The 22,228-nt window shown below is 40.4% G+C and overlaps 2 protein-coding genes across 2 annotated transcripts in view; both read right to left on the minus strand.

Moving 5' to 3' along the window:
* Positions 1-298: 298 nt before the first annotated feature.
* On the minus strand, positions 299-9,624 carry TRPV1 (transient receptor potential cation channel, subfamily V, member 1). Its single transcript, XM_009882707.1, has 15 exons — positions 9,316-9,624; positions 8,597-8,763; positions 8,135-8,287; positions 7,607-7,747; positions 6,823-7,121; positions 6,037-6,213; positions 5,645-5,809; positions 5,268-5,363; positions 4,587-4,657; positions 3,758-3,923; positions 2,954-3,020; positions 2,210-2,526; positions 1,492-1,619; positions 1,121-1,236; positions 299-561 (listed from the first exon to the last, which is right to left on the minus strand). The coding sequence occupies exons 1-15, from the start codon at positions 9,615-9,617 to the stop codon at positions 395-397; spliced, it is 2,532 nt and encodes an 843-aa protein (XP_009881009.1). The 5' UTR covers positions 9,618-9,624; the 3' UTR covers positions 299-394.
* Positions 9,625-15,027: 5,403 nt separating this feature from the next.
* The window catches only part of SHPK (sedoheptulokinase), an 8,758-nt gene continuing 1,557 nt past the window's right edge, over positions 15,028-22,228 (minus strand). The window contains exons 3-7 of the mRNA XM_009882743.1: positions 19,343-19,537; positions 17,983-18,135; positions 16,647-16,822; positions 16,327-16,527; positions 15,028-15,445 (exon numbers count right to left, since the gene is read on the minus strand). Of these exons, the coding sequence (XP_009881045.1) occupies positions 15,051-15,445; positions 16,327-16,527; positions 16,647-16,822; positions 17,983-18,135; positions 19,343-19,537 (1,120 nt within the window). The 3' untranslated portion in view covers positions 15,028-15,050. The remainder of the gene's footprint in view (positions 15,446-16,326; positions 16,528-16,646; positions 16,823-17,982; positions 18,136-19,342; positions 19,538-22,228) is intronic.

Here is a 22,228-nt window from a genome sequence, read left to right on the forward strand (position 1 = left end):
AAAACCAGCTACCTTACAGACAGCTCTGAAATGTGGGAAATTCTCAATGTATTTATTTGTAAAACAAAACACACAAAAAAACCCCGACTATGGGAACTGTTTCTGACACTCCATGAGACAGCCTAGATGCAAATATCTAGCCAAGTAAATATAAACCAAGTAGTATAGACAGCTTCTTGCAGATTTATATTAAAAATAACCATGAAAACATGAACTTAAACAACAGGAAGTTTATTTAGCATACTTAATGAATCGTTGCACGCAGTAATGTCCTAAGTCCTCTGACCTTTTTCCAAAAATCCCTGTCCTTATGAATGAAGAGCTCTAATTGTCCTGCTTGTGAGGACCAACATAGGCAAATAGAATTAACTTTCTTCTTAAAAATAAAATAAGATTAGACTGACTTTGGAAGTGACTCCTTCAACGTCTCAGAATCTTCTGGCTCATAATAAGGTTCCAAAATAGGTTTTAATTTGACTTCTTCTGGTAGTTTTTGAGTCTCTTCTCTCCTGCTTCCATCTCTTAAAAGTGGAACCAATGTTTTCCAGTTTTTCCCTGAAACTAAGAAGGAAAGGAATGGTTATTTTTTCCCCCCTCCACAGAAACAAAGGAAAATATACAAGTGGTTTAAATAGGAAGCTGATGAAAGAAGAAGCAGCAGGAAGAAAGGGCTTTGTGGTTTTCTTCCCCATACTGTTCCATGAGTTTTCCATATTTCAGCTGGCAAGTACAGCAGAGTCTGATCGTTCAGTTAAATATTTCTGTGCTGGATGCTGAGCTCCCAAACTATAGGGTTTGGGGCCTCCAAAGTAGCTTCTTGGCTACTTGGCTGCCATCATACACTGTTCCATCTCTTCAGAATTTACACAGATTATCTGCCTTGTAAAACCTACAGTCACGATGACGAATCTATGGGGCTTCTATTCCAGGGAGTAAAACTGCTATGTGAATAATGAGCCTACTTAATCCTTTATGTTTTGTGCTCACTGAAAATGCCATTAACTTAGCTACAGCCATTATCATTAAGTACATAAAACTGTCTGCCCTCTAACAATTAATCAATGCTGTTTCTATCACCAGTGTGTAGCCCATACTAGGATCTGGTCCCTGAAACCCTCACCTCTGCCAGGCTTAATAGAGTAACTGGGATTTCGTTTGAGGTCCCCAGAGTACCCAGGGTCTTCGTTGATTATGCCCAGATTAGTATTCCACGTGGACCAGTTCACTTCATCAACCCTGGGGAGAGAACAACAAAACCAGTATCTATTCTAAGAATCACAAAACAACTCCAGCATGAGTTTATATCACAACCTGCCACCTCTCAAGCCTGAGATCTGACCCAGAAAACAGATTAAACTGACTACTGTAGACAGCGTTAGTGCACTACTTTTCAGAGGAGTGCTCCAGGGGTAAAGTTCTGCTTCCCATTACCAGATACCTTAATGTTGTTTGTCTATAAAAGATTGTTCATTTGGCATACAAACAGCTTACCTAAAGCACCATCTGTAATCATCTTGGCCATCAGGTGTGACCCCCACCAAGACTCGCTTCCCAGACCGGAACGAGCGCCTCACACAGTTTAAGTAGCTGTTTTCAATATCCAAGGTTGTGATGGCTCTCTACCAGGTAAAAGAAAGTAGACCACTGAGAGGTTGCTGTTTCAAAGTCATACAGACCCTGAATTCTGCCTTTATTTTAAAAACCTTGAGCTTTTATCTTTGTCACCGTCTTAGAGCAGGCATCATAACCATCTCTGAAACATAACCCTCTGTTAATATGTCATTAAAAACGCTGAACTACTCTGCCCTGTAATTAGAACTATGAAGTTCCGTTTTCTACCTCAAACAAAAACTGATGTGCCTTTGAGATTCTGGAAAAGATTGTTTTCCCCCTTGCATAATCCCTGTCTTCATAGTCTGATCAGGATTTTCCATCATCAAAAGTCCAAATAATGCTGTCTAATTACAAAAGTACTTTTTTTCTTAAATTTTGAACATCTGTGGAACACTGGGAACATCTGCTCAGGCAAAACATCAAATATGCATGGAAATGGAACTAATATACTTCTTTTAGACACTGTTCAGGGGAATCAGAAAGCAGCAGTGACCTGTTATTTAGAAACATGTCAGGTACTGAAGATTCTCTCTGAAATTCCTTATGATTTCCCACACCCTCTTTCTTGGACAGCAGCCTCACAGAACCAATGTACCTGGAGTTTCCAGATGCTCTTGCTCTCCTGTGCAATTTTGCTCACGGTTTCCCCCATCAGTGCGATAAGCATGTTGAGCAGGAGGATGTATGTAAGGATGACATAGAGAACCAAAAGGATGACAAACACAGACTTGAACCTGTAGTTCTCTGTGAACTCCAGGTCCCCCATCCCAATAGTGAACTTGAAAAGCTCCAAGCAGGTATAATATAGACTATTGTAGGATGTGCGGCCTCGTTTCATATGGCAGCATCGAGCATATTCAGAGCTATTTGTGTCTTGTCCCTCATTGTCATCTTCAATTAAAGTCACCACAGCTGTTGCAAAAGAGGAATCACATATGCAGGATGAAAATACAATTTGAGATCACAATTCCATTGCAAGCAATGAGAATGAGCATAAAGGTAAGACACGTTATCTTCACGATGCATTGTCCCCAGTGAAATTGCTCTATAAAATATTCCCTATAATGGACACTTCTAAGAAGGCGTTCTATATAGATAAAACTGAGACAATAAGATGACTGTTTTTCCATTCACCTTTGCAAAACAGTTTGAGACCCAGGGATGAAAAGCTGTATGAAATTACTATAGATAATTGTTATTACAAAAAAAAAAAAAATCCCTTTGGAATTAGGTTAATTTGTTAGTTTTAGTTGGAAACAAAAAGTCTAAGTCACTTGAAAAATGAAATTTTCTGAGACTCTTTAAGATAACAAAAAAGTAACTCCAAGGATGGTATTACCTGTAGAAAATCCCAAGAGGAATACTAGATAGACAAACATGAAGCGACATAAATCTCTAAGGATCATCTGTAACATGGAAACAGAATATTTTTATATTGCTAAAACTTGAATATAAATCGCAACAAAACCTAGTAGAAAATGCTGCTTCAGCTCAAGACGACATTTGCTGTGAACTGGCTGTTCATGCATTAAACTGTTGATTATCCTGCTGAGATAATAAACTTTAATATAGAAAACATTTTTCTCTGTTATTCATGCAACAGTTTACACACATATGCAAGACATATGCACGCCAAATAGTTTCATCTTTTTGAGTATAAACCACATTAAGACAGTTGCATCTTTCTTCCCCTCTTGGACTAGCTGGGTACTTTACATATAGAGGTTTATTAGCCAGCTATTGCCTCTTAGCCAATTGCTCTGTTTGCAACATTTAAATTGTACCTAAAGAAAATTCCAGCTGTTAGAAAGCTGTGCCATTTCACACCAGACCAGTCTGCACTGTTCTCAGTCTACTTTCATCCATGCCTATCCAACTGTAGCTATTTTGAACCACGGCAGGTCATAATAATATCAACATTGGTATAAAATGTATGGCTGAGGAGCAGGAGGTTTTTCTACATAACTTAAATTGTATCACTCCACTCAGAAAATAATGGCCAAGTATGGTAGAGTGATATGAAATATCCCAGTGGCATCATGAACGTGGGTTATGTTGACTTCTCTACTGGAAATGGGGCTGTTGGCAGCAGTGTCCTGATCTGAGCACTCTGCTGCCCTCATCACCCGCTCACTGGACTGACCTTGGCAATCATGACAGAGTAAATGCCCATCTGCTGGAAGCCACGGGTGTAGTACAGCATGTTAGCCCAGCCCAGCGCCAAGGAGAAGACCATGGAAGCCACATACAGTTCCTGGCCACAGAAGTACAGCACCACAGAGCTCAGGAGGAGCAAGGAGTGAACAAAGCTGAAAGACAAGTATGGTCTGAATGCAGAGTGCTGATTTGGCCATAGGTGGTGGGAAAAGAGGAGCCCCACAAAGTATACAGCAGAATGAGGGATTCTCTAAAACACAAAGGACCCTTGGCAGACACTTCCTCTCTTCCTTGCATTCTTTCCCTTCTCAAATACTACAGTTCCTCTTGCAAACTTCTCAGTTTTCCCACATACAAACTTCTGTAGTCTATCCCTGCTCTTCCTTGTGACTGGAGGGAAGAAAAGTGTTTCTTAAGCACTTGCTCTTTTCACGGAGGCATGAAATTGCCTTGTTTAGCTGGGAAGAGGAAGGGCCCAAATTATGGAGAGGCAAAGCTCCCTTTAGGAATGGGAGGATTTCTGCACATCCAATGCATATGCTCGATTGCAAGTCCAACTTGGAAATCTATTCCTAACTCTGCTGCATGACATAGTCACTGAACTTCTAGACACTTCATCTGCTTTACCCCCAAAGGAGATTATTGATCTAGACCCATTCATTCAAGTGCTATGATATCCACTGGCAAGTATTTTGTAAGGACCCAGGAAATTATAGCAGAGCATCTACCTATTACAAGTGGCTTCAGCCAAAGCTACAGATTTCACACACTCATCTGTTTCATGCTGAAATGCAATCAAAGATATTGGAGCTTACAAGAGAACCTCACTGTAGCTGTCAACTATCAGCGTCTTGAATGATGGGCGCCTCTGCACGAAATACTGAATCTGAAAAAAAATGGGAATGAAGACCGAGTTTGCATGCAAGGATTAAGTATCCCATGTGAATGCATCAACTAAGCACTGATACCTAGACAAGGGGGCTGGTACCTATAAAGCATCTCACAAGAATAGCTCAAAAACAACACTGACACAAGATCTAGGGAGGACTCTTCCTGTAACACTAGACTTCTCTTACCTCTGGTGTCTCTTTTGAAGACAACAGCCTATTTAGTCACTGGTTTGAGGACCTGTGATTCATTGTACACTCTCCATTGGCTGCCAAGAGGAAGCAGGGGGACTTTAAGCTAAGACAAGTAATCTTTAATAGAGGCCTGGCTATTTGAAATACCTCATTCTTAAACTTCGGCCAGGCTAATTGCTGAGAAGCTCGCTGACTTCTAAGGATAGTCTTTTTTTATACAATGGATAAAACTGTATCTTAGCCTGTGGGCTCATTAGTAACCTGAGAACTCCTAATCAGGCCAAGGAAAAAGATTTGTAGCTCTTGACTAAAACATGGATTATGTTAGCAGTCAATGCTAACGAATATGAAAGGCATGCTTGATTCTCTCCTACACCTACCCAAACAGCAAAAATGAAGTTTCAAATATCTTACCCCTCTGAAAAAAAAATAGAGACCTCCCAGTACACTCAGGATCTCTCCAGTCACTCGAAAATATTCCCCAGTGCTGTGACCAAATGTGAAGGGAGGCTGTATAAGACAGGAATATAGATACGTTCAGCAAAACTGAGGATAAGAAAGACCTGGCCTTGCCAGCAGCTGAAAGCAACTACATTTCTTGGGAACAGGTTAAGTTTCTGAATGTGTTGCAGCAAGGGGGCAAGACTGGGAAGCAAGCAGGGTCAAAATCTCCCTCCTATCTTCGGAAAAGAGGAAAAATTCTAACGTTAGGAGCACACATTCAAATACAAGCCAGATCTGGAATATCATGCACTGGGTGGTTCCCCTGATATATGACAGGAGTAACATACCTTTTCCTCCTTCTCTACAGGTCTGTAGTAAGCAGCTGCAGTGAGGATGATGATATGCATGGTATAGACAAAGAAGTTGAAGTAAAACAAGTGTTTGACAAACCGGTCCCACTTGTCTTGCAGCAGCCTGTTAAGAGGTTCCACCAGCAGCATCTCATGACGGTTCTGAGCAAAAGGAGAAAGAGGAGCATCTTGAGAGGACCAATATGTAGTGGGCTTTGAAAACAGCAAATGATACTCATCTTCAGCAAATGTTCCCTCTAGTACCCTTAAACTCAGGAAGGGAGATTGTTTTATAGAAATGAGGCAAAAAATGCACTGTGTGGAACATGGAGCTCTTCCCCAGCAGTGCCCCAGCCTGTGAATAAAATGCCAAGGAGGTGCATACTCACTGGTGTTTCACTACTGTAGGCAATAATCTCAAGCACTGAATTTTTCTCGCATGTGTCTACACAGGACAGGTCATAAAGAGATGAGTGGACAGGTCCATAAGCCCATTCAGTGAACTTCCTAGACAAGTGTCTGCACTCAGGATCTTTGATCTCTCGTCTGAGGATGTAAGCGAAAATCTAATTGCAAAAGAACAATACAACCAACATTTCAGTGCTAATGCACTTCTAGTTCCTCAGTGTCTCCACAAGACAGGGCAGCTAATTTCTCCCTAGTTTAACCGCACTGAAGCCAAACCACTGGAGCACTACAGAGATCAAAGTCTGAAGTAAATACAATTAATTTTCTCACTGGATACTGAGAGATGAGAAATACAGAGACCGCTTAGAACTTGCCATTATCTGTTTCAAAACTGCAAGAGAAAAGCTTGTTACACATCTCTGAGCCTACAATCATTTTGAATGGGGGCTGCCAGAAGATGAGTTATATCAGCCTGTCAGAAGCACAAGGCCTCTAGTGGTTCAGATGATAGCAGAGACCTACATTCTGTTTCCACTTGGGCTGCCCTGCATATGAGTAATAATAATGCCAGCTGGGCACAGACACACGTACACTTCATAGCCTTTAAGGACTATGCAGTTTTGCGTGTTAAACTGCAGCATCAGATCCTCTTAACCAAAAGGCCCTAACAATAAGCAGTGATAAAATCTGTCCTGCATAAATGTGTTGCATGTACTCTGTCTAACCTGATACAGTAATGGGACAGTTAAACACATTTGCTCACCTACCCCTATCTTCCCTGTTTTGGCTGCAAGAGTTAATGGAGTCAGCCCTTTCTTGTTGGTGAGTTCTTCTAGCTTCAGCATTGGATTAATTTTGGCACCAAGGATCAATATGTTATTGTACATCTTGGTTACAAACTTGGTATTATCCTTAGTATTATCTGCAATCTCCACCAGTGTATGCAGGACCATATTCCCCATGGAGTCCTCAGCGGCGATGTTGGCTGGCTGGTAGGGGTTCTCAAGGAGGAATTTCACAATGCAGAGCTGGTTGGTGCAGGCAGCCAGGGACAAAGGCAGCTCCCCTACGGGCAAGCAATGGGAATGAGTGATCAGAAGGCCCATTACCACACATGCACAAACAGAAAGATGATCATGTTGTTTTCCTCTTTCACCATGAGGAGAAATGAATTTCTCTGTCTGATATAGCAACAATTCCTGTGATAGCTGTTAGAATCACATTTTCTTTGGTTTAACTGCATCACAGAAACATGGCTGCTTAAAAAAGCACCGAAAGGACAGCTAGCACAAGGTTACAACCTTTGAAAGGATACAGTGCCCACAAAACAAAGGGATGCAGACATCAAGCTCACATTGAACATCATAAGCTACCACTGTGTTTCTTTATAATCTCAGCCTTTGGGAGCAAATATTTGGACTAAGTGGTGGAATAGCCCATCTGGTATTTCTGAGCTCCTAGTCCCACATAAACAGGATTATTTAACAGCTTGCGCTTGGGATAATGCTAGGATAACTCAATCAATAAAGTCCATACTGTGCTCACCCCTACCAAAATAAAAGCCAGGTTTCCCTTTGATTTTCCTGAAGAAATCCCCACAGGCTCTTGCGTGAACATCTGCTCCGTTCTGGACCAAGAGCTTCACCAGGTACATGTTCCTTCTCTCAATGGCGATGTGAAGTGCAGTCTGGCCTACAGAGACACTTGTCAGACAGAAATCTTCAACATTTATCACAGACTGAGAGCTTTCAGGCACCACAATTCATTCAGCTCCATGTAAGAGGTAGAACTGAGAGCTTTTCAGGCTAAAAAGCTCTAGAATTGAACAAAAAAAGATGGCACAGACAGCAAATGCAAGTCCCCTGAACTTGCTTTTGAATCACTTCATCTCAGAAATGTCAGAATATTGCACCTAACAAAACACTGCCCTGGCATGAATGCACTGATTGTTAATCACACGCTGGAACTTTGGGGTGTTGCATCCTCAGGCTTCATGCAGAAGACTGTTTGACAAGCCCACCTAACCCCATCTTAAGTCTTGGCACCAAGAATATTTGCTGTAGCAGCCATTTCTCTTACCCTTGTAGTAGTTGTCAGTATACTCTGCATTAACAAACTCTTTCAGAGTTCCAGTTTTCCTTGCAATATCCAGCAGCAAGGGAATGGTATCATTTTTCCCATCATGTAGATTCAGCATGGCTTTCAGTAAGCAGGTTTTCCCAGTCTCTGGCTCTATAACACAAAAGGATTATAGCTACGTAGAAGTGATTACAAACCTACCACCGACTCCCAGGCATGCAAGAATTAACAAGATTCTTTCCAAAAGACAAAAAAACTCATTCAGGCATTCACAGGAAATTTCAATTTTTTCGAATTCTTCTGTAACCTTGCAATCAATGGGTTGCCCAATCAATAGGGAAGCACTGGCTACTAGAGGACCTCCTGCAGATGCTTACCACAATTATGTTTTTTTGTTTTCATCTCAGGAGCACTACTGGAAGAAGACGAGGGCAACTTAAGGTATGTGACACTAAAGGGTACCTTTGAACTCATCATCTGTGAGATGCTTCAAGGTTCTATTAAGATAGAGTAGCAGATCATCCAGGTCCCTTGTGTTGCCTTGGGCTACAGCATCAAAGATCCTTCTGCGGTCATAAAATTTGAAAGCTTTTTCTGAGCAGCCTGTGATGGAATCTGTAGATAGGAGCCTAACAAGGGTAAATTGCAGTTACTTAAAGCCAGATATATAGCAGACTTTTTATAAATAACCAAAATACTACTTTTCATTTGCTTGTGTGAAGTAGTAAGCACTACAGATTAGTATAGATGGATCTGCAAAGTCTACAAGATCAACAAAGTCTGCAAGCAGCTGCCCTGATAAAATTATGTGTCTGTTGCTAAAAAGTTGAGAATAAGACTTAAAAGAGGCATTGAAGCTTAACAGTCCAACTGCATTCTTGGGAGCCAGGCAATCCCACGTTCTCATTCTGAGTGATGTCCATTCACTGAACAGCCTCAAGCAAGTGAATTATGGCCTACCACTAATTTTGGGCAAAGTATCCATAGACTGAATTTTCAGAGATGCCGGGAGACAACAGCTATTCTCACTTTCAGATGCAAGGCTCCTTATTTTGGCATAGAAAATAGTGAAACTGAAAAAATGCGCACGCTTATGTGGAGAGAATAAATGCTGCTCTAAGAAACACAGTCTGCAGCTGTCAAACTGTTCACTACAACCAAATCTTACAAGGCAAACTTACTTGTGAAGTTTCCCCCTCTCCAAATTGGCATGAAATTTGATGACAGAAGGTGCCATCAGGTGATCCATCTGGTAAAAGGAGTCCATGGGAGCCATGTCCTTGTCACTATCCCCCATCACAAACCGCCCACGTCTTGCGAAGATGTTGCTTTTGGGTGGCTGCACCTTGGTGCTGAGTGTACCCTGGAGGCTGTCAGGCGTTTCCAGCATGGAGTCCTCCCCATCCATGTGTTCATCTGTCACTTCAGATTCCTCCACATCAGTACTGCCAAATTTCTTCATTTTCTCAAGAATGGAAGACATGATGAGCAGGCAGTCTGCGAGGAACGACACCAACACCTCAAGTCAGCACTTTCTGGGGCCAAACAGGGAATGGATTGGTTGCACACATCCCACAAGCAAGACAGATGGCCAGATATTCACTATGGCCAGAGCTGGAACAGTTTAGTAGGTCATTACCTACAGTTTGTTACTGTCCCTACTGCCCTTATCCATTTCAGAATGGAGAAAGCAAGCCAGAGTGTCCCAGAGCTTGCCAGTTTGCCACTGCAGAGCTGAACGTTTCTACTTAAAACTAGCACCTCATTCTTCTCAAACTGTTGTTAAAACCTGAACAATCTCAAACCCTGAAAAATCTCTGGTTTTCTTCTCTACTTTCTAACTGGTTCGTGCCACAATATATTCTCAGAATTATATCAGGTATGTGAAAAAAGCCTGCTTGTGCCATAACTGTATCTCAATGATGCTGAGCACAGAGAGCTTCCTGCATATAGGAAAAACATCACTTAATGGCTTTACCAGAGTTACAGCAGTGCTAGATGAAAACTGGGGCATGTGATTCTTAGGAGATGAGTGTCACCTCAAACGTGAGACACGGAAACAGAAAGGGAAAGGTTACCACAGATAAGAGATGCCTGTAAGACCACACGGCTGATCTTGTCTGATTTACAACCACAAAGAATTTGACACAAGTTAACAAATATACTATACTGAAAGTAGAGCAGACTTTTTTTTTTTTGCTTTGCTTTCTTATCAAACTTTTTTAATCAGAAAAATGTTGGTCTTCATGCCACTGAATGCAAAATATTCTGAAACTGCAGCAGTGGAGACAGCAATGCATCATATTTTAAGTGCTGCATAGCCGGCTTTTAGAGACAGCTGAACAGCCTTAGAAATATACTTTGAAATCCTAGATTGCTTGGAATTCTTACAGCTTTGAACACAGGAGTGTTACAAAATCTTTAAAAAGTCTTCAACTACAAACCAAATTACAGTGGTCGGTAATGTTCTCTGTGCATTCAATGTGAAAACAACATCATAAATACGCTTCAAGGTTGTTTCTCTTCACAAGAATATTCTGAGGGGTTGTCTGGAAACATACATGGTACATTAAAGCTAAATTTGCAGTTCTATGGGACTAGTTAATATTCACATTAAGGGTCACTTACATTTTCCTGTGCAAGTAGGACAGGAAATAAACTTTTGTCAGGCATTTGCATTTTCTGTAATTTTGTACAAAATGTAAAGAAAACTTCAATTTGCAAACTTGCACACGTAGGGTTACTGGAAGCAAAACAGCGTAGTATAGATAAAATACTAATGACTGCAGTTTAACTCGCTATGTCCTCTGAGCTCACCTTTCAAGTCCTTTGTGTCCTTAGAATCAGTCTGAAAGAATAACATAATATTTTATTAACTTAATTGTTCTATAAATAAGAAATTATATATAGAAAAATATTTCCATGATACTAAAAATACAGAAGAACAATTACTTCAGTGAAAAAGTTATAGTTCTATAAAAAACGTAAAAATTACACTAGGAATACAGCCATCTATAATTTTAAAATTTGTCTTATTTAACTTCATTCGGATTGACCCAAAAACATTGGCTACGGAAAAGGGAATCGCTTATTTTCCACAGAATAGGTGCAATATTAAAATACATGGAGAAGACTCAATCCTGTCTCCCTGGCAATTTCTTCAAACTTGGTTTAGTCATTATACATGCTTTTGCTTCTAAAGCCTATTGGTAGTATCTTTGATAATGAAGACAAAGCCGCATTTCCTCATGAGTACAAATTTACAAGGGAAATAAAATTAAAAATTCTGTGGAAGGATTCTTAAAAAAAAAAAAATCTATCCTAAAAAATGCGTGACTTACTTGAACTCTTTGAATTCTATGTACACGGACGTTTGATACAATAATTGAGATAAGGAAATATTTTTGCTAGAATGTCTAACCACATCACAACTTATAATAAATACTAAAGACAGTTTACAAATAACTAACAACAATGCTATTCAAATATACATGCAGAACTTACAAATATTGTCTTCTGCAAAACCGTCCAGTCTCGGTAAGCACCCTCTGATCTACAGGAATTTGGTGTCAGATATTCCTCCTCCAAGGTGCCTGGACTGAAAAGCACTCAGTTTGCTTCTCCACTTCATTTGTCTGCAAAAGTGTTCTATGTGTCTGATGATTTTTAGAATCAAGGGAAGTTCACTGGAAGAACAGGGAATAGAGTAATAAGATCATTAAGAACCATTCTGGAACAAGAAGCATCAGTAGCTTCTATTCCCAGGAGATTAGCAAAGCTCTTTACAAGAATTGCAGTAAGTTGCTGTTGTTTTTCCCTCCCCTTTAATTGCATTTAGTAATGGATATTCCAGATTTCCTCTTCGTAAATACACTCAGGCTTGCAAAAAAACCCCAAACCACCAGACAACAACTGTTTCTGTGGGTCACAGTTTCATTTCAATTTACAAAACTTTGTAAAATATGCCACAGCTCTTCTCTGAGATCAGTTGTCTTTCTGGACATCTTTCTTGGGTGCCTGCTGTAAAGCCCCACCAAGTATTTTAAAGCTAAGCTGATTCTGACCAGAGTTGAGGAAGAACCAATGACAGGAAGTCCTAAGGCCATTCTATCATTCCATGTTCCTACTATGTTTTATTTAAATAATATATATATATGAAACAGTCAAATTTTAACTACTAATGTCATTAGGAAAAAAAAAATCTTATCTAATGGATCTAACATCCTTAAAAATTAATAACTGTGTCATATATCGTTAAATATATAATTTACATAAAATCTTTCTGCCAAATACTAGTCTAGAGAAACAGCTTTTCCAGCAGGCTGAGCATACAGGCTGTGGTTGTTAGGCTAGAAGCAGTCTCCAAACCTCTAGCTCCTGAGGTTCTAAGTAATCATTAAATTATTCAATGAAATTATCTGGTTTCTGTTTTGCAAAAGGTAACTATATTTCTAGTCTTGCCATCTATGTATGTATAAAAGAATAATATCTCTAATAGCAAACTAGTTATACTACCTAAAACACCCAATGGCATTGTACTCAAGAGATAAAATGCCTATTTATTAATGCATAAGTATAGATTACCAATAAGCCAGGTCCTTAGCTGGTGCTCCCGGAGCTTTGCTGAGCAGAGCATCTCATTCAACATTAACCCCTCCACCATTTCCAAAGCTGAGACTCACTAAGAAAACTGTATGGATCAGTAAAGTGTTTCCCTTATTCAGTCTCTAGCTTCTTGCTGGTCCTTTTGGCTAAATTCTCCTTCTGTTTTCTCCCCTTCCAGGCATCCGCTCCTTTCAGTCTTACTGTGCTCTGATGTAAACACTTCAAGAGCTTTCTGCTGTTTTCTGAGTTTTGCTGCCTCCTTCATCAGCCTCCTTGACTTCTATTTCTTGTGAAGATGTTATTTCCTTCTTACCAGCAGCATCCCATTACTTTTTGCAATGGTCGTAGACATATCATATTCTGTCTCAGCAGGGACCTGGTTTAAAGGTGTAAGCTTATAAGGAAATGTGAATACTTATCAAAATAGGCCAGTAATAAACAAGAAGGAATTTATTGCTTTTTCTTGGGCCTGCATCCAACATGCTGCATAGGCTTTGTGCAACTTCTGTGCCTGAGAGTGATTTTACCGACAAAAAGCCCTCTCCATCACTGCAAATGGAAAAACATCAGCAGATGCGCTAGAGATCTTAAAGATGTATCCAAAGCCGGCCTGCAGGTCAGAGGCAGTCTTGCCTTTGCTAATAGAACCTAAAACCAGGCCACAGTTTTACCAGCTTCTGGAAACAAATACCACTTGATTTCACAGTTAACAGCATGCTGGCATAGTATTATCAGCTCTTCCCAGTTATTCAATAAAAATGAAAGCAGATCTGCTGACACAAAAATATTTTCAAATAACATAAAAGGGAAAACAACATACAACAAATTCACTTTTAACAAAACCTTTAGTCTATACTTTCTCTGTAATTCCTTTGTATGCCAACAGATCCCTAAACACCGCAGGGAATAGATGCGTGGAGGGAGGGTGGAGGGAGATGGAAATTAATCCACCTCTATAATTAAGCCCTCAGAAATCAGAACAGCTTTCTCACTACAAACATGAGTCAGTCCTGATGTTGCTAATGTGAAAGATAGGAATACACTTCCATATTTCAGTTGAAATACATACTTCAAAGAAATGAAATTGTATCTAGATAAAATGAAACTATCTTACTTGCTTCCCAGTCTCATTTGAGCAAAAAAGGTGTACATCCATTTTGTTTTAGACAGATAAAGAATAAAAATAAACCTTAAAAAAAAGAGTAGGGGAAGAAATAAATTTTAAGAGCATAACAAGGGACAAAAACTTGGAAATTTTAAAGAGAATGCACACGAACAATACTTAACATTAAAAAGATTAGAGTCTAGCCTGGCAGCTGCCATATTAGAACTCAATTTGACACAATACATGAAGGGCAGAATCAGAAACACCTTCAGATCAAATACACTAAAATAGCCATGCACTATATTACAAGAACAAATTATTTTTGTGGACCACCTCTCAAAATGCTAATTGTGTTTGGGCTTAAAAGCAAAATCAAAGCTGAAAGAGATGAGAATTGGGCTTTTGTAACTCTGAGTTTGCCAGCTCCTCCAGTTTATCACAAATTCTGACCGTTTCAGAGAGGCCCCGATCCACTCTACCACCCAAAAACCAAACATAAAATAATTATGCATCCCAAATAAGGAAAATAGTTACCTCCCACACTATGAATGTATTTTCCACTCGGATATAAGCCCTGCACTCCAGGCATCTCCAGTCACGGTACTGGCCTAGCCATGCCTTTGACTTTAGTCCACTGCACCCAACCTGGGTAGCCACAAAAAGAATTCTCCATGTTTTATTTTGATTGTTTTGTTGACATTCAAGCCAAGGTTGTATTCCATCTTTTACAGAGAGAGCATGCAACATGTGAAAACTGGCATTCATTCTGCGCAAGAGCCACCGAACTCCCCAAACAAGGCTGACATCCTGGTCTGATGCCTGTATGTATGTATAGCGCGAGACAGCTTAAGGACAAGAAGTCTCTAATGAAAGCATCAGACTAAGTTACAGACAGCTACTCATCTCTCCTAGTCCTTCTAAACATATTTCCTACCAGGAAAATGAGCCTTGCATGAAGTTTTATGCAGAAAGTTAATGGATCTTTCCCAGTCACTCAGTCAAATTTAATGTGATAATTACTTCTCATTTCACAAATGGGAATGACAGAGCAATGAAATGTGTACACCCAGAAGCAGAAGCAGACGTTAAATGCAAGCTTTTATTTTCCACTGTAATGAGGGAGATGGCATGTTGAATCCAACTCCAGAAAAAGTGAAGTGAAAGGAAAAAACGTACAGCCATCTTAGGCCATTCCAAACAACGACTTTATTTGCTGTGGAACATCACCATGGCAGCCCCCACAGCAGCATCAACATCCTTCCCGTAAACCACAGGGAATGGAAAAATCCTTTCCACTTCCTGCCTCAGCACCTCGTTCCTGGCAAGGGCACTCCCGCTCCCCAGAATCCTCCTCACTCCCGTCTCCGTCAGGCGCTGCACAGGTAACATGGAACAGAGGTTTTCAACGACGCCACGGCACAGAGCTCTGGTTACGTGACCCAGGGAGAGGTCAGAGACGGCAATATTGGTCACTGATGCCAACTGCTCAGGAACGTGTCTCTCGCCAAATATGGTTGGGTGGACTGAGAGTTTGCTGTCGTTTTGGGCCAAGGCTGCTTTGATTATCTTTGTATAGATGGCAGGCTCCTGAACCTGAAGTCCTGCAGATGGGAAATATCATGTTACTAATCTGAGGGGGTCTAGTGTATCTTACAAGTGAAGACTTAAAACGGATGCTGATCCACCTGTTCAGCAAAGTATTACGTATTTTTTTCCTGTCCCAAAGGTAACTGTTTTTTCCAGGATTATGACACACAGTTCTCCCACTCAATTGTATCTAGTACCTGCAATACTAGAAATCTTTTTCTGATTACAGAAATTGCCTTTTCTGATAATACAGCTACTCCGCTTTGCTTATACTGTGCTAAGTTACACCAACCAACCTCTTTAAAGGCACTAATGGCAGACTTCAGTTTCAGTGGCTGGATTGCATGTGAATGCAGAATTCACTTCAAGTACTCACTGAAAGAACAATTTCAGAGCTTACTTCTGTATTGCAAAACCCAAGAGATTATTAAAAAAACCTGTGAAGACCATGTTTAAAGCACTTAGAGGATATTACATGAGTTTGAGTCTTAAAATCCATTAGAGTGCTGCAAAATATGCAGCAAAAGGCAACTGATCTAATCAAGGGACACTTTTGGACTGCAGTAATACAAAATTAGAGGCTGTCCTCGTATTTGTTGACCTTTCCTTTTGAAAAACAACTTGCAAAAAATTAATTCGCTTGTGTTCTTGAAACAAAAGAAACCCCAAAACCTAGAGGCAATGTGAATGTGGAGTCCAAGCATGACTATCCCAGCATGTTCATAAGCTTCACCAGGAAATTCAAGAGATCTAGGAAGCATGACCCAAGAGTTGCATCCTTGTTCCTTATATGGCATGACAAAACAGCTCTAGGCTTGTTCCTTTGCCTTAGCTTTCTTTTAACCTTGCTGATCAATGTCAGTTTTAAGCTTTAACTATCCTTGAAATAGCTTACCTAGCTCTTCGGTCCACCGTGCCACCATGTTCACAAATGTTGCTAGCACATTGCCTCCGTTAAGCGATGCTGCCACTGCCAAGTAGTCACCATTGAAGTAGGGAAAATATGTCACAGCTGAGGAAGGATCTGGTGTCTCTGGAGGCTGGAAACCCGGGGGCATTGATATAGTCAGCTGAGCAGAGGTACTGATATTAAGAACTAGAACACAAAAGAGGAAGGGGAAGAAAAAAAAAGAGGAGAAAAAAAATCAGGGTTTTTCTAGGCTACCCTGAAGGAGGACAATGAGAAAACCAAATAAGATACCAAATTGATCATACCTGCATCAGTCCTCTCAGTCAGGCAGGAATAAACAGAGCACTGGAAATCTCCCAGAGCAATTCCTACTTTTGCTCCTTTAGGTATTCCATGCCACGCACGGATTGTCCTGCCTGCAATACTGCCAGGGTCTCCCACCTCTGGAAGCAAGTGAACAGGAAAGCCGGATTTTTTCAATCTGCAATCAGAGCAATATTATTGCAGGAAAGCAGTATGGGAATGTGCGGTGTTACTACAAAGACCTCTCAGAAGTCACAGATGAACCTGGTCATATATCTGTGGCTGCTGGATTTATGGATGCTTTCACCTATTTAGAAAGCTTTGTCTTGTGACAGGACCAGCATTCCAGTTCAACAGCCTGGGTAAACTAGAATAGTCTAGAAGAATAAATAACTTTCCTTTATATGCAATCTAACTACCTGAGATTATACAGCAGCACACGCTCAGCAAGTTGAACCTATTGCTGTCATGTGGACAAGCAGTTCCAGGGTAAAGGGACAAAAGCAAAAAAATGCAACTCCTAAGTGTCAAAGAGCTTTAAGCTGTCGTGCAGTTAGTGGTTCAAAACAAAATCACAAAGTTAAGTCCAACAAACTCCTTACACAATCCAACTGCAAGATACATTACATTGCTACAGCAACAACACCAGATTAGTAAAAGTTCAGTAGGCCAAATGCAAGTTTCTGTCACTCTTTCATACCTTCACGAGCAGATCTTTTCACGTTGGAGTCCTGGCCTAACCTAAGCCCTGAAATATATAAGGCCTTAGCACTCAGCCCTGAAAGAGCAAATCGTTAAAATAAATAAGTAAATACGTAAACAAACTGATTCCCTATAAGGCTTCCTATAGCCTAACTATTAGGTATTATCACAAGTAAGTACTTCCTATAGCCTAATAACTATTAGGTATTATCACAAGTAAGTCTTAGTAGTTATGAAGGACATCAGTTGAAAGAATTAGAGAGTAATAACTGTCTTTTACCATCACAGAGGTAACACCTTGGCTGCAGCATGCGCTTGTCCATCCCATCCCACCATCCAACCACAGAAAGGGAGAGAACAGTTTGGTATACAGAGCCTCACTGACGAGTCTCTCAGCTCTGCTGTCTTAGGTATTTCTTAAAATACTGTGCCAGATATTGTATAATTTAAACATATATACCTTACAAACCAGAACAAACTCTCAATAGCTCGTCAGTACAGGACACATCACAATTGACTAGGAGTAACTTTCAATCACTTTTTATCTGTAGCACATTCATACTTGGGGTCCAAGAGGCGTTCACATTGCCCGACACAAGCAATCCACAAAACCCGCTGAATGACTGTAGCACTTACATGTCAGTATTCCAGCTTTTGTTTCTGGAATTAAAATATCCCCAGCTGGCAGCATTCTGGACGGACATGAGTGGCTTCTTCAGGTCACACAACATGGCAACCACGTAGTCATGGATAGTGCCAGCTGCATCATAAGACTTCAGGAAGTCTGGACTTTTAAACAAAACATTTTAAAAACAAAAACAATGAGGGATGCTTTAAGGCAGTAGGAGCAAGATTACTTCCAGACATGTGCGGTCCCACCTAAAACTGAAACAGCCATCTCAGTGATCAACCTGCATTTTGTTGTTTTGTTTTGTTTTAATGGAATTTGTTTTTCAAGCTGTTACCACAGCAGCAATACTCAGCTCCTGATGGAAGAAGGAGAGACAGCAGCTTTAAAGAATGAGTAGTCTAGGTTCAAAAGCACACCATTGCAAAAGTTACCAGGAAGGTAATAAATGTTTGCAACAAAAAATGTCTCTTTGTTGATCCTGGAGCATTTGAGAAAAACAAGTAAATCCCTGCAGCTGCTCTAGGATCCACAAATTACATGAACGGAAACATACCAAATGGTGAAACAAAACAGGAACAAAATAGCTGGAACAAAGCAGCTGGACTCATGAGTTAAACAGTTCTACAAGATCATGCCATGCTCCATATATTTGCTGGACAGACACTGGAAGAAACCAAGATCTAAGACGTTTTTCCCCATTTATTGAACCTGAACTCATTGCAGAGGAAGACATCGGCTCTTTGACAAATAGAGCAACTGCAGGCAAAACTGAAGAGCAAATCTTGCTGATGCCAAGTCATAAGTGAAAAATTATATCCTCTGCAAACATGCCACAACAAAGCAGATCATTCCTAACACCTCATAAGGATCTCAGTGTCTAAGGAAGGAAGGAACTGAAATTAATTTAGGGACTATTTGTTTTAGCATCTGGCAGCAACCAGACACAGCAACTCTGTTACTGTTTTAGGCATGTTTGTACTTTTCACAATCTGCACAAGGCAAATAAAGTGTTCAAACTGCATTAGCGAGCTCCTCTGAGCGACTGGATAGACTAGACTTATTCTATGATACTTTAAGGTGTATGTTACTATAGAATCATAAGCTTTTCTTTTTATTAAAGAGACCTGTAGTATCTTTATGAGGTCAGACACTCCTGTGTGCCCAGTTGCATATAATTTATATTGAATACTGCCTTTTTAAATATTCTTTGACTACTTAATTAATATTATGATTACAGAGAAAAGCAGCCCCTCAGCCTGTAGCGGCATTAACATGCTACAAGAATACTAATTGTCCCATAAATCCAAGATGAGGAACTACCAGTGAAACAGCCTGATACTGAAGCCCTTTTGAGAATCAATGTACCTCTTCTTTAAATACCAGTAGACTGTGGCACATCCAAATCCTGTAGCCAAGCTGATATGTGACTGCGGCAGAGGAATAGAAGAGAGGAAGGTGGGACTGCAGCGGCCGTCTTGCCAAGTAATCAGATGACTGACCTCCTCCGGCTCAAAGGTAGGGCCTGTACCACACTCTGTCCACTTGCAACCTGAAACACACAGTATCCGAGAAGTCCAGAGATTCCCTGCAGTGTGGTCTGCCTGGCACTCTTCATTTCTAGAAACTCTTGATAATTTGTCCAATATATTGGAAAAAGAGCAGAAACAGAGCCAGTAGTGATTGTAATCGAATTAATTAGTCATACTTTTCAGCCCCAGATAACGTCATAATGCCAGTCATCCTTTGCTAAAACGGAGAATGGTATCCAGCCTTCCTTCTCTATAAGCAGTCCTAGTGCCTGGAGGAACAAGCATCTTGCACCTGAGGATATTAATGATAAAACTTAAATAACAGGCGATCCACAAAAAAATAAATAAAAAACCACAGCTTGGCTATGAGACATAATGAGCTGATATGACATCCCTCACATACAAACCTTAACTGGCATCATGACATCATGGCCACATCATGACCTAAAGAATGCTGTATTAGCAATGAGCTGCCTATGATGGATAGGAAGAAGTTTCATCACCTTTGAGCCAAAGCAATAAGAAACCTGGATCTATATGAATTAAGCAATGGACTGCAAAGTATTAAAGAGTATCCCTCCCCTGTGCTATGCAACAAAGCTTCACCAAAAGTGGAACAGGGTTTAACTCAGTTTTCAGTTTTACCATTAAAGCACATTCCTTTTGGACATAGAACACTACGTGTTTGATGAAACCTTCACATTTTTTCACGAGAAGAGCTCAGCTAAATTACAGCAACTTCTCAGAGCTGCACGGAGCCCTCTCAGCAACGTCTTCTACTGCTCCAGTCCAGCGTGTGACTTCCTGCCCTGACACGCTCACCACAAACAGTCCTGCAAAGGCAGCACAGAGTTCTGTCAGAGCAGCAGACTAAGCAGAGGCTGAGCGCAAGCACTGGCATGTGATGTTTGCTAGCGCACTCCATGGCACAGCTTCGGCCTCTGACAGCTATGGCTCTGCTAGGCGATGCCTGGCCACAACGTGGGGGTACACACTGTCTCCAGCTGGCTCTGTAACCGAGGCAACCTCTTGGGTTTTGACTGGGGATGGGAGCAGAGTTTCAAGCTGTGCTGTGCCACTTGTCCTACAGGTCAGAGAAGGTCACAAACATTGTTAAAAGAGTCCTTCCTGGGCTGGATACAGGGATTTGAAGTTGCACTCACACAGTAAGAAGCAGCCGTGAAAGCTGGGAAGTACTATGTGAAACGTGCAAAGCAAACACGTACTTTTTCTTGTTCCTTTAATTCCCTGTTCTATCAAGTCTGTTTGAACTGAATTTCCAATTGGTTTGCTTTTCTAGTTTTAAATGGATTCTAAAAAATATTATTAACCATAAATCTAACCCTAAAGGATGCTATTAAAAATGTAATTTGTGTCCCAAAGTGCACAGATTCACTTAGTCTACTCAAAACAAATGAGAGCAAACACCCTCTTTCACTTGACAGAAATGAAACAAAAATGGCATGTGGGTTTAGGAAATAAAATATTAACCAACATGACATAAGAGTGTATGTCTACTGTGAACTCATGAGGCTTTGTTATGCAGCCCTTGGGACATCTGGAAAGCAAGCAACAGCTCCTTCAGTCCATCAGCCGTTGGATTTCTTTCTTTCTAATCATTTTAGTATTTGATGTAAAATTACAGCCAGTAATGAATAGCATAATGTCTCTTAAAGCAATTAAGACCCTGACAACTTTTGACAGACAGTGACCAGCACTTTGGGGAAATCTATTCTGTGGTTTACAATAAATGTTTGCCTAATCTCCATTAACTCCTATTATGATTTGTATAATTGCTCAGATGTGCACATCATAAGGTAAAGAGAAAGAAGACATAGAACCACATTCTAAAATCTGAGCATTGGGCTTCGATAGGCTTATAGGAAGTTAGTCACGAAGATAACCTATCCCTATCTCACACGGCTGGCAATCCAAGGCCTGAATTTTTCAAACATCCTCATTGTCACAAAGATTATTTGAGTATTTGCACAATCAAGCCCCATGTGACTACCTCACTGCAGCTGATTTTCAGAGGCCTTGGCCCTTCACTCTACAAGTAGCTGAGTATTCTGAATTATGCCCATAATTCTTTTTCAGCTCCTACTAACAGAAGCATAAGCAGCGAGATAAATGCAACATGACAGTCTATGACTTGCTGGGAAAAAAAATCCCTTGAGATTTTTTTGGGGAAAAATAAAACCCAAAAAGACTGAAAACATTGTTTTCTGAACTTCAATTTTTCTCCTACTATACTTTCAAACAGCATTTCAAAATAGTATAGCGATATTCACTGTTGGATAGCTGCTGCTATGCACATTCTAACATAAAGATCAAGCTACTGTAGAATCGTTAGAAGGTATTGAGATACCGGGCAACAGCTAGTTAACTGTGTTTTATGAAGTGAATAATATTCCCCCCCCAAGTAATTCACATGATGTAGAAGTTCTTTCAACTGGCAGCAGATAGCATACGATAGACAAACAATTAACAAGCCACAAATATGTTATTCCTCCTTCGTATTAATAATTGTGCTGACTCTGCAGGGATTTCATAAGGCTAAATCTGTGTAAACAACACGGTTAAATATAGTCAGCAGCTGAAATTCCAGTAATTAAAGCAAAATTCCCACAGAGGATCATCTGTTAATTCTGTTTTACAGAAGACCAAAGTGAACATGCAGCAGTTTCCTACATATCACTTTGGTGTTAAAAGTTTATTTTCT

Source organism: Charadrius vociferus, unplaced genomic scaffold (genome assembly GCF_000708025.1).
Source record: "Charadrius vociferus isolate BGI_N301 unplaced genomic scaffold, ASM70802v2 scaffold793, whole genome shotgun sequence".
Lineage (NCBI taxonomy): Eukaryota > Metazoa > Chordata > Aves > Charadriiformes > Charadriidae > Charadrius > Charadrius vociferus.

What these genes read in the sequence shown, in the direction of transcription:
- TRPV1 (XM_009882707.1), bottom strand. Translation starts at nt 9,617, where the DNA reads ATGTCTTCCATTCTTGAGAAAATGAAGAAATTTGGCAGTACTGATGTG. An exon ending in TACTGACAACTACTACAAGG is followed by an intron (nt 7,748 to 8,134) that starts GTAAGAGAAATG and finishes GTGTCTCTGTAG; the next exon opens with GCCAGACTGCACTTCACATC. An exon ending in CCTACAGTAGTGAAACACCA is followed by an intron (nt 5,810 to 6,036) that starts GTGAGTATGCAC and finishes CCTTTTGCTCAG; the next exon opens with AACCGTCATGAGATGCTGCT.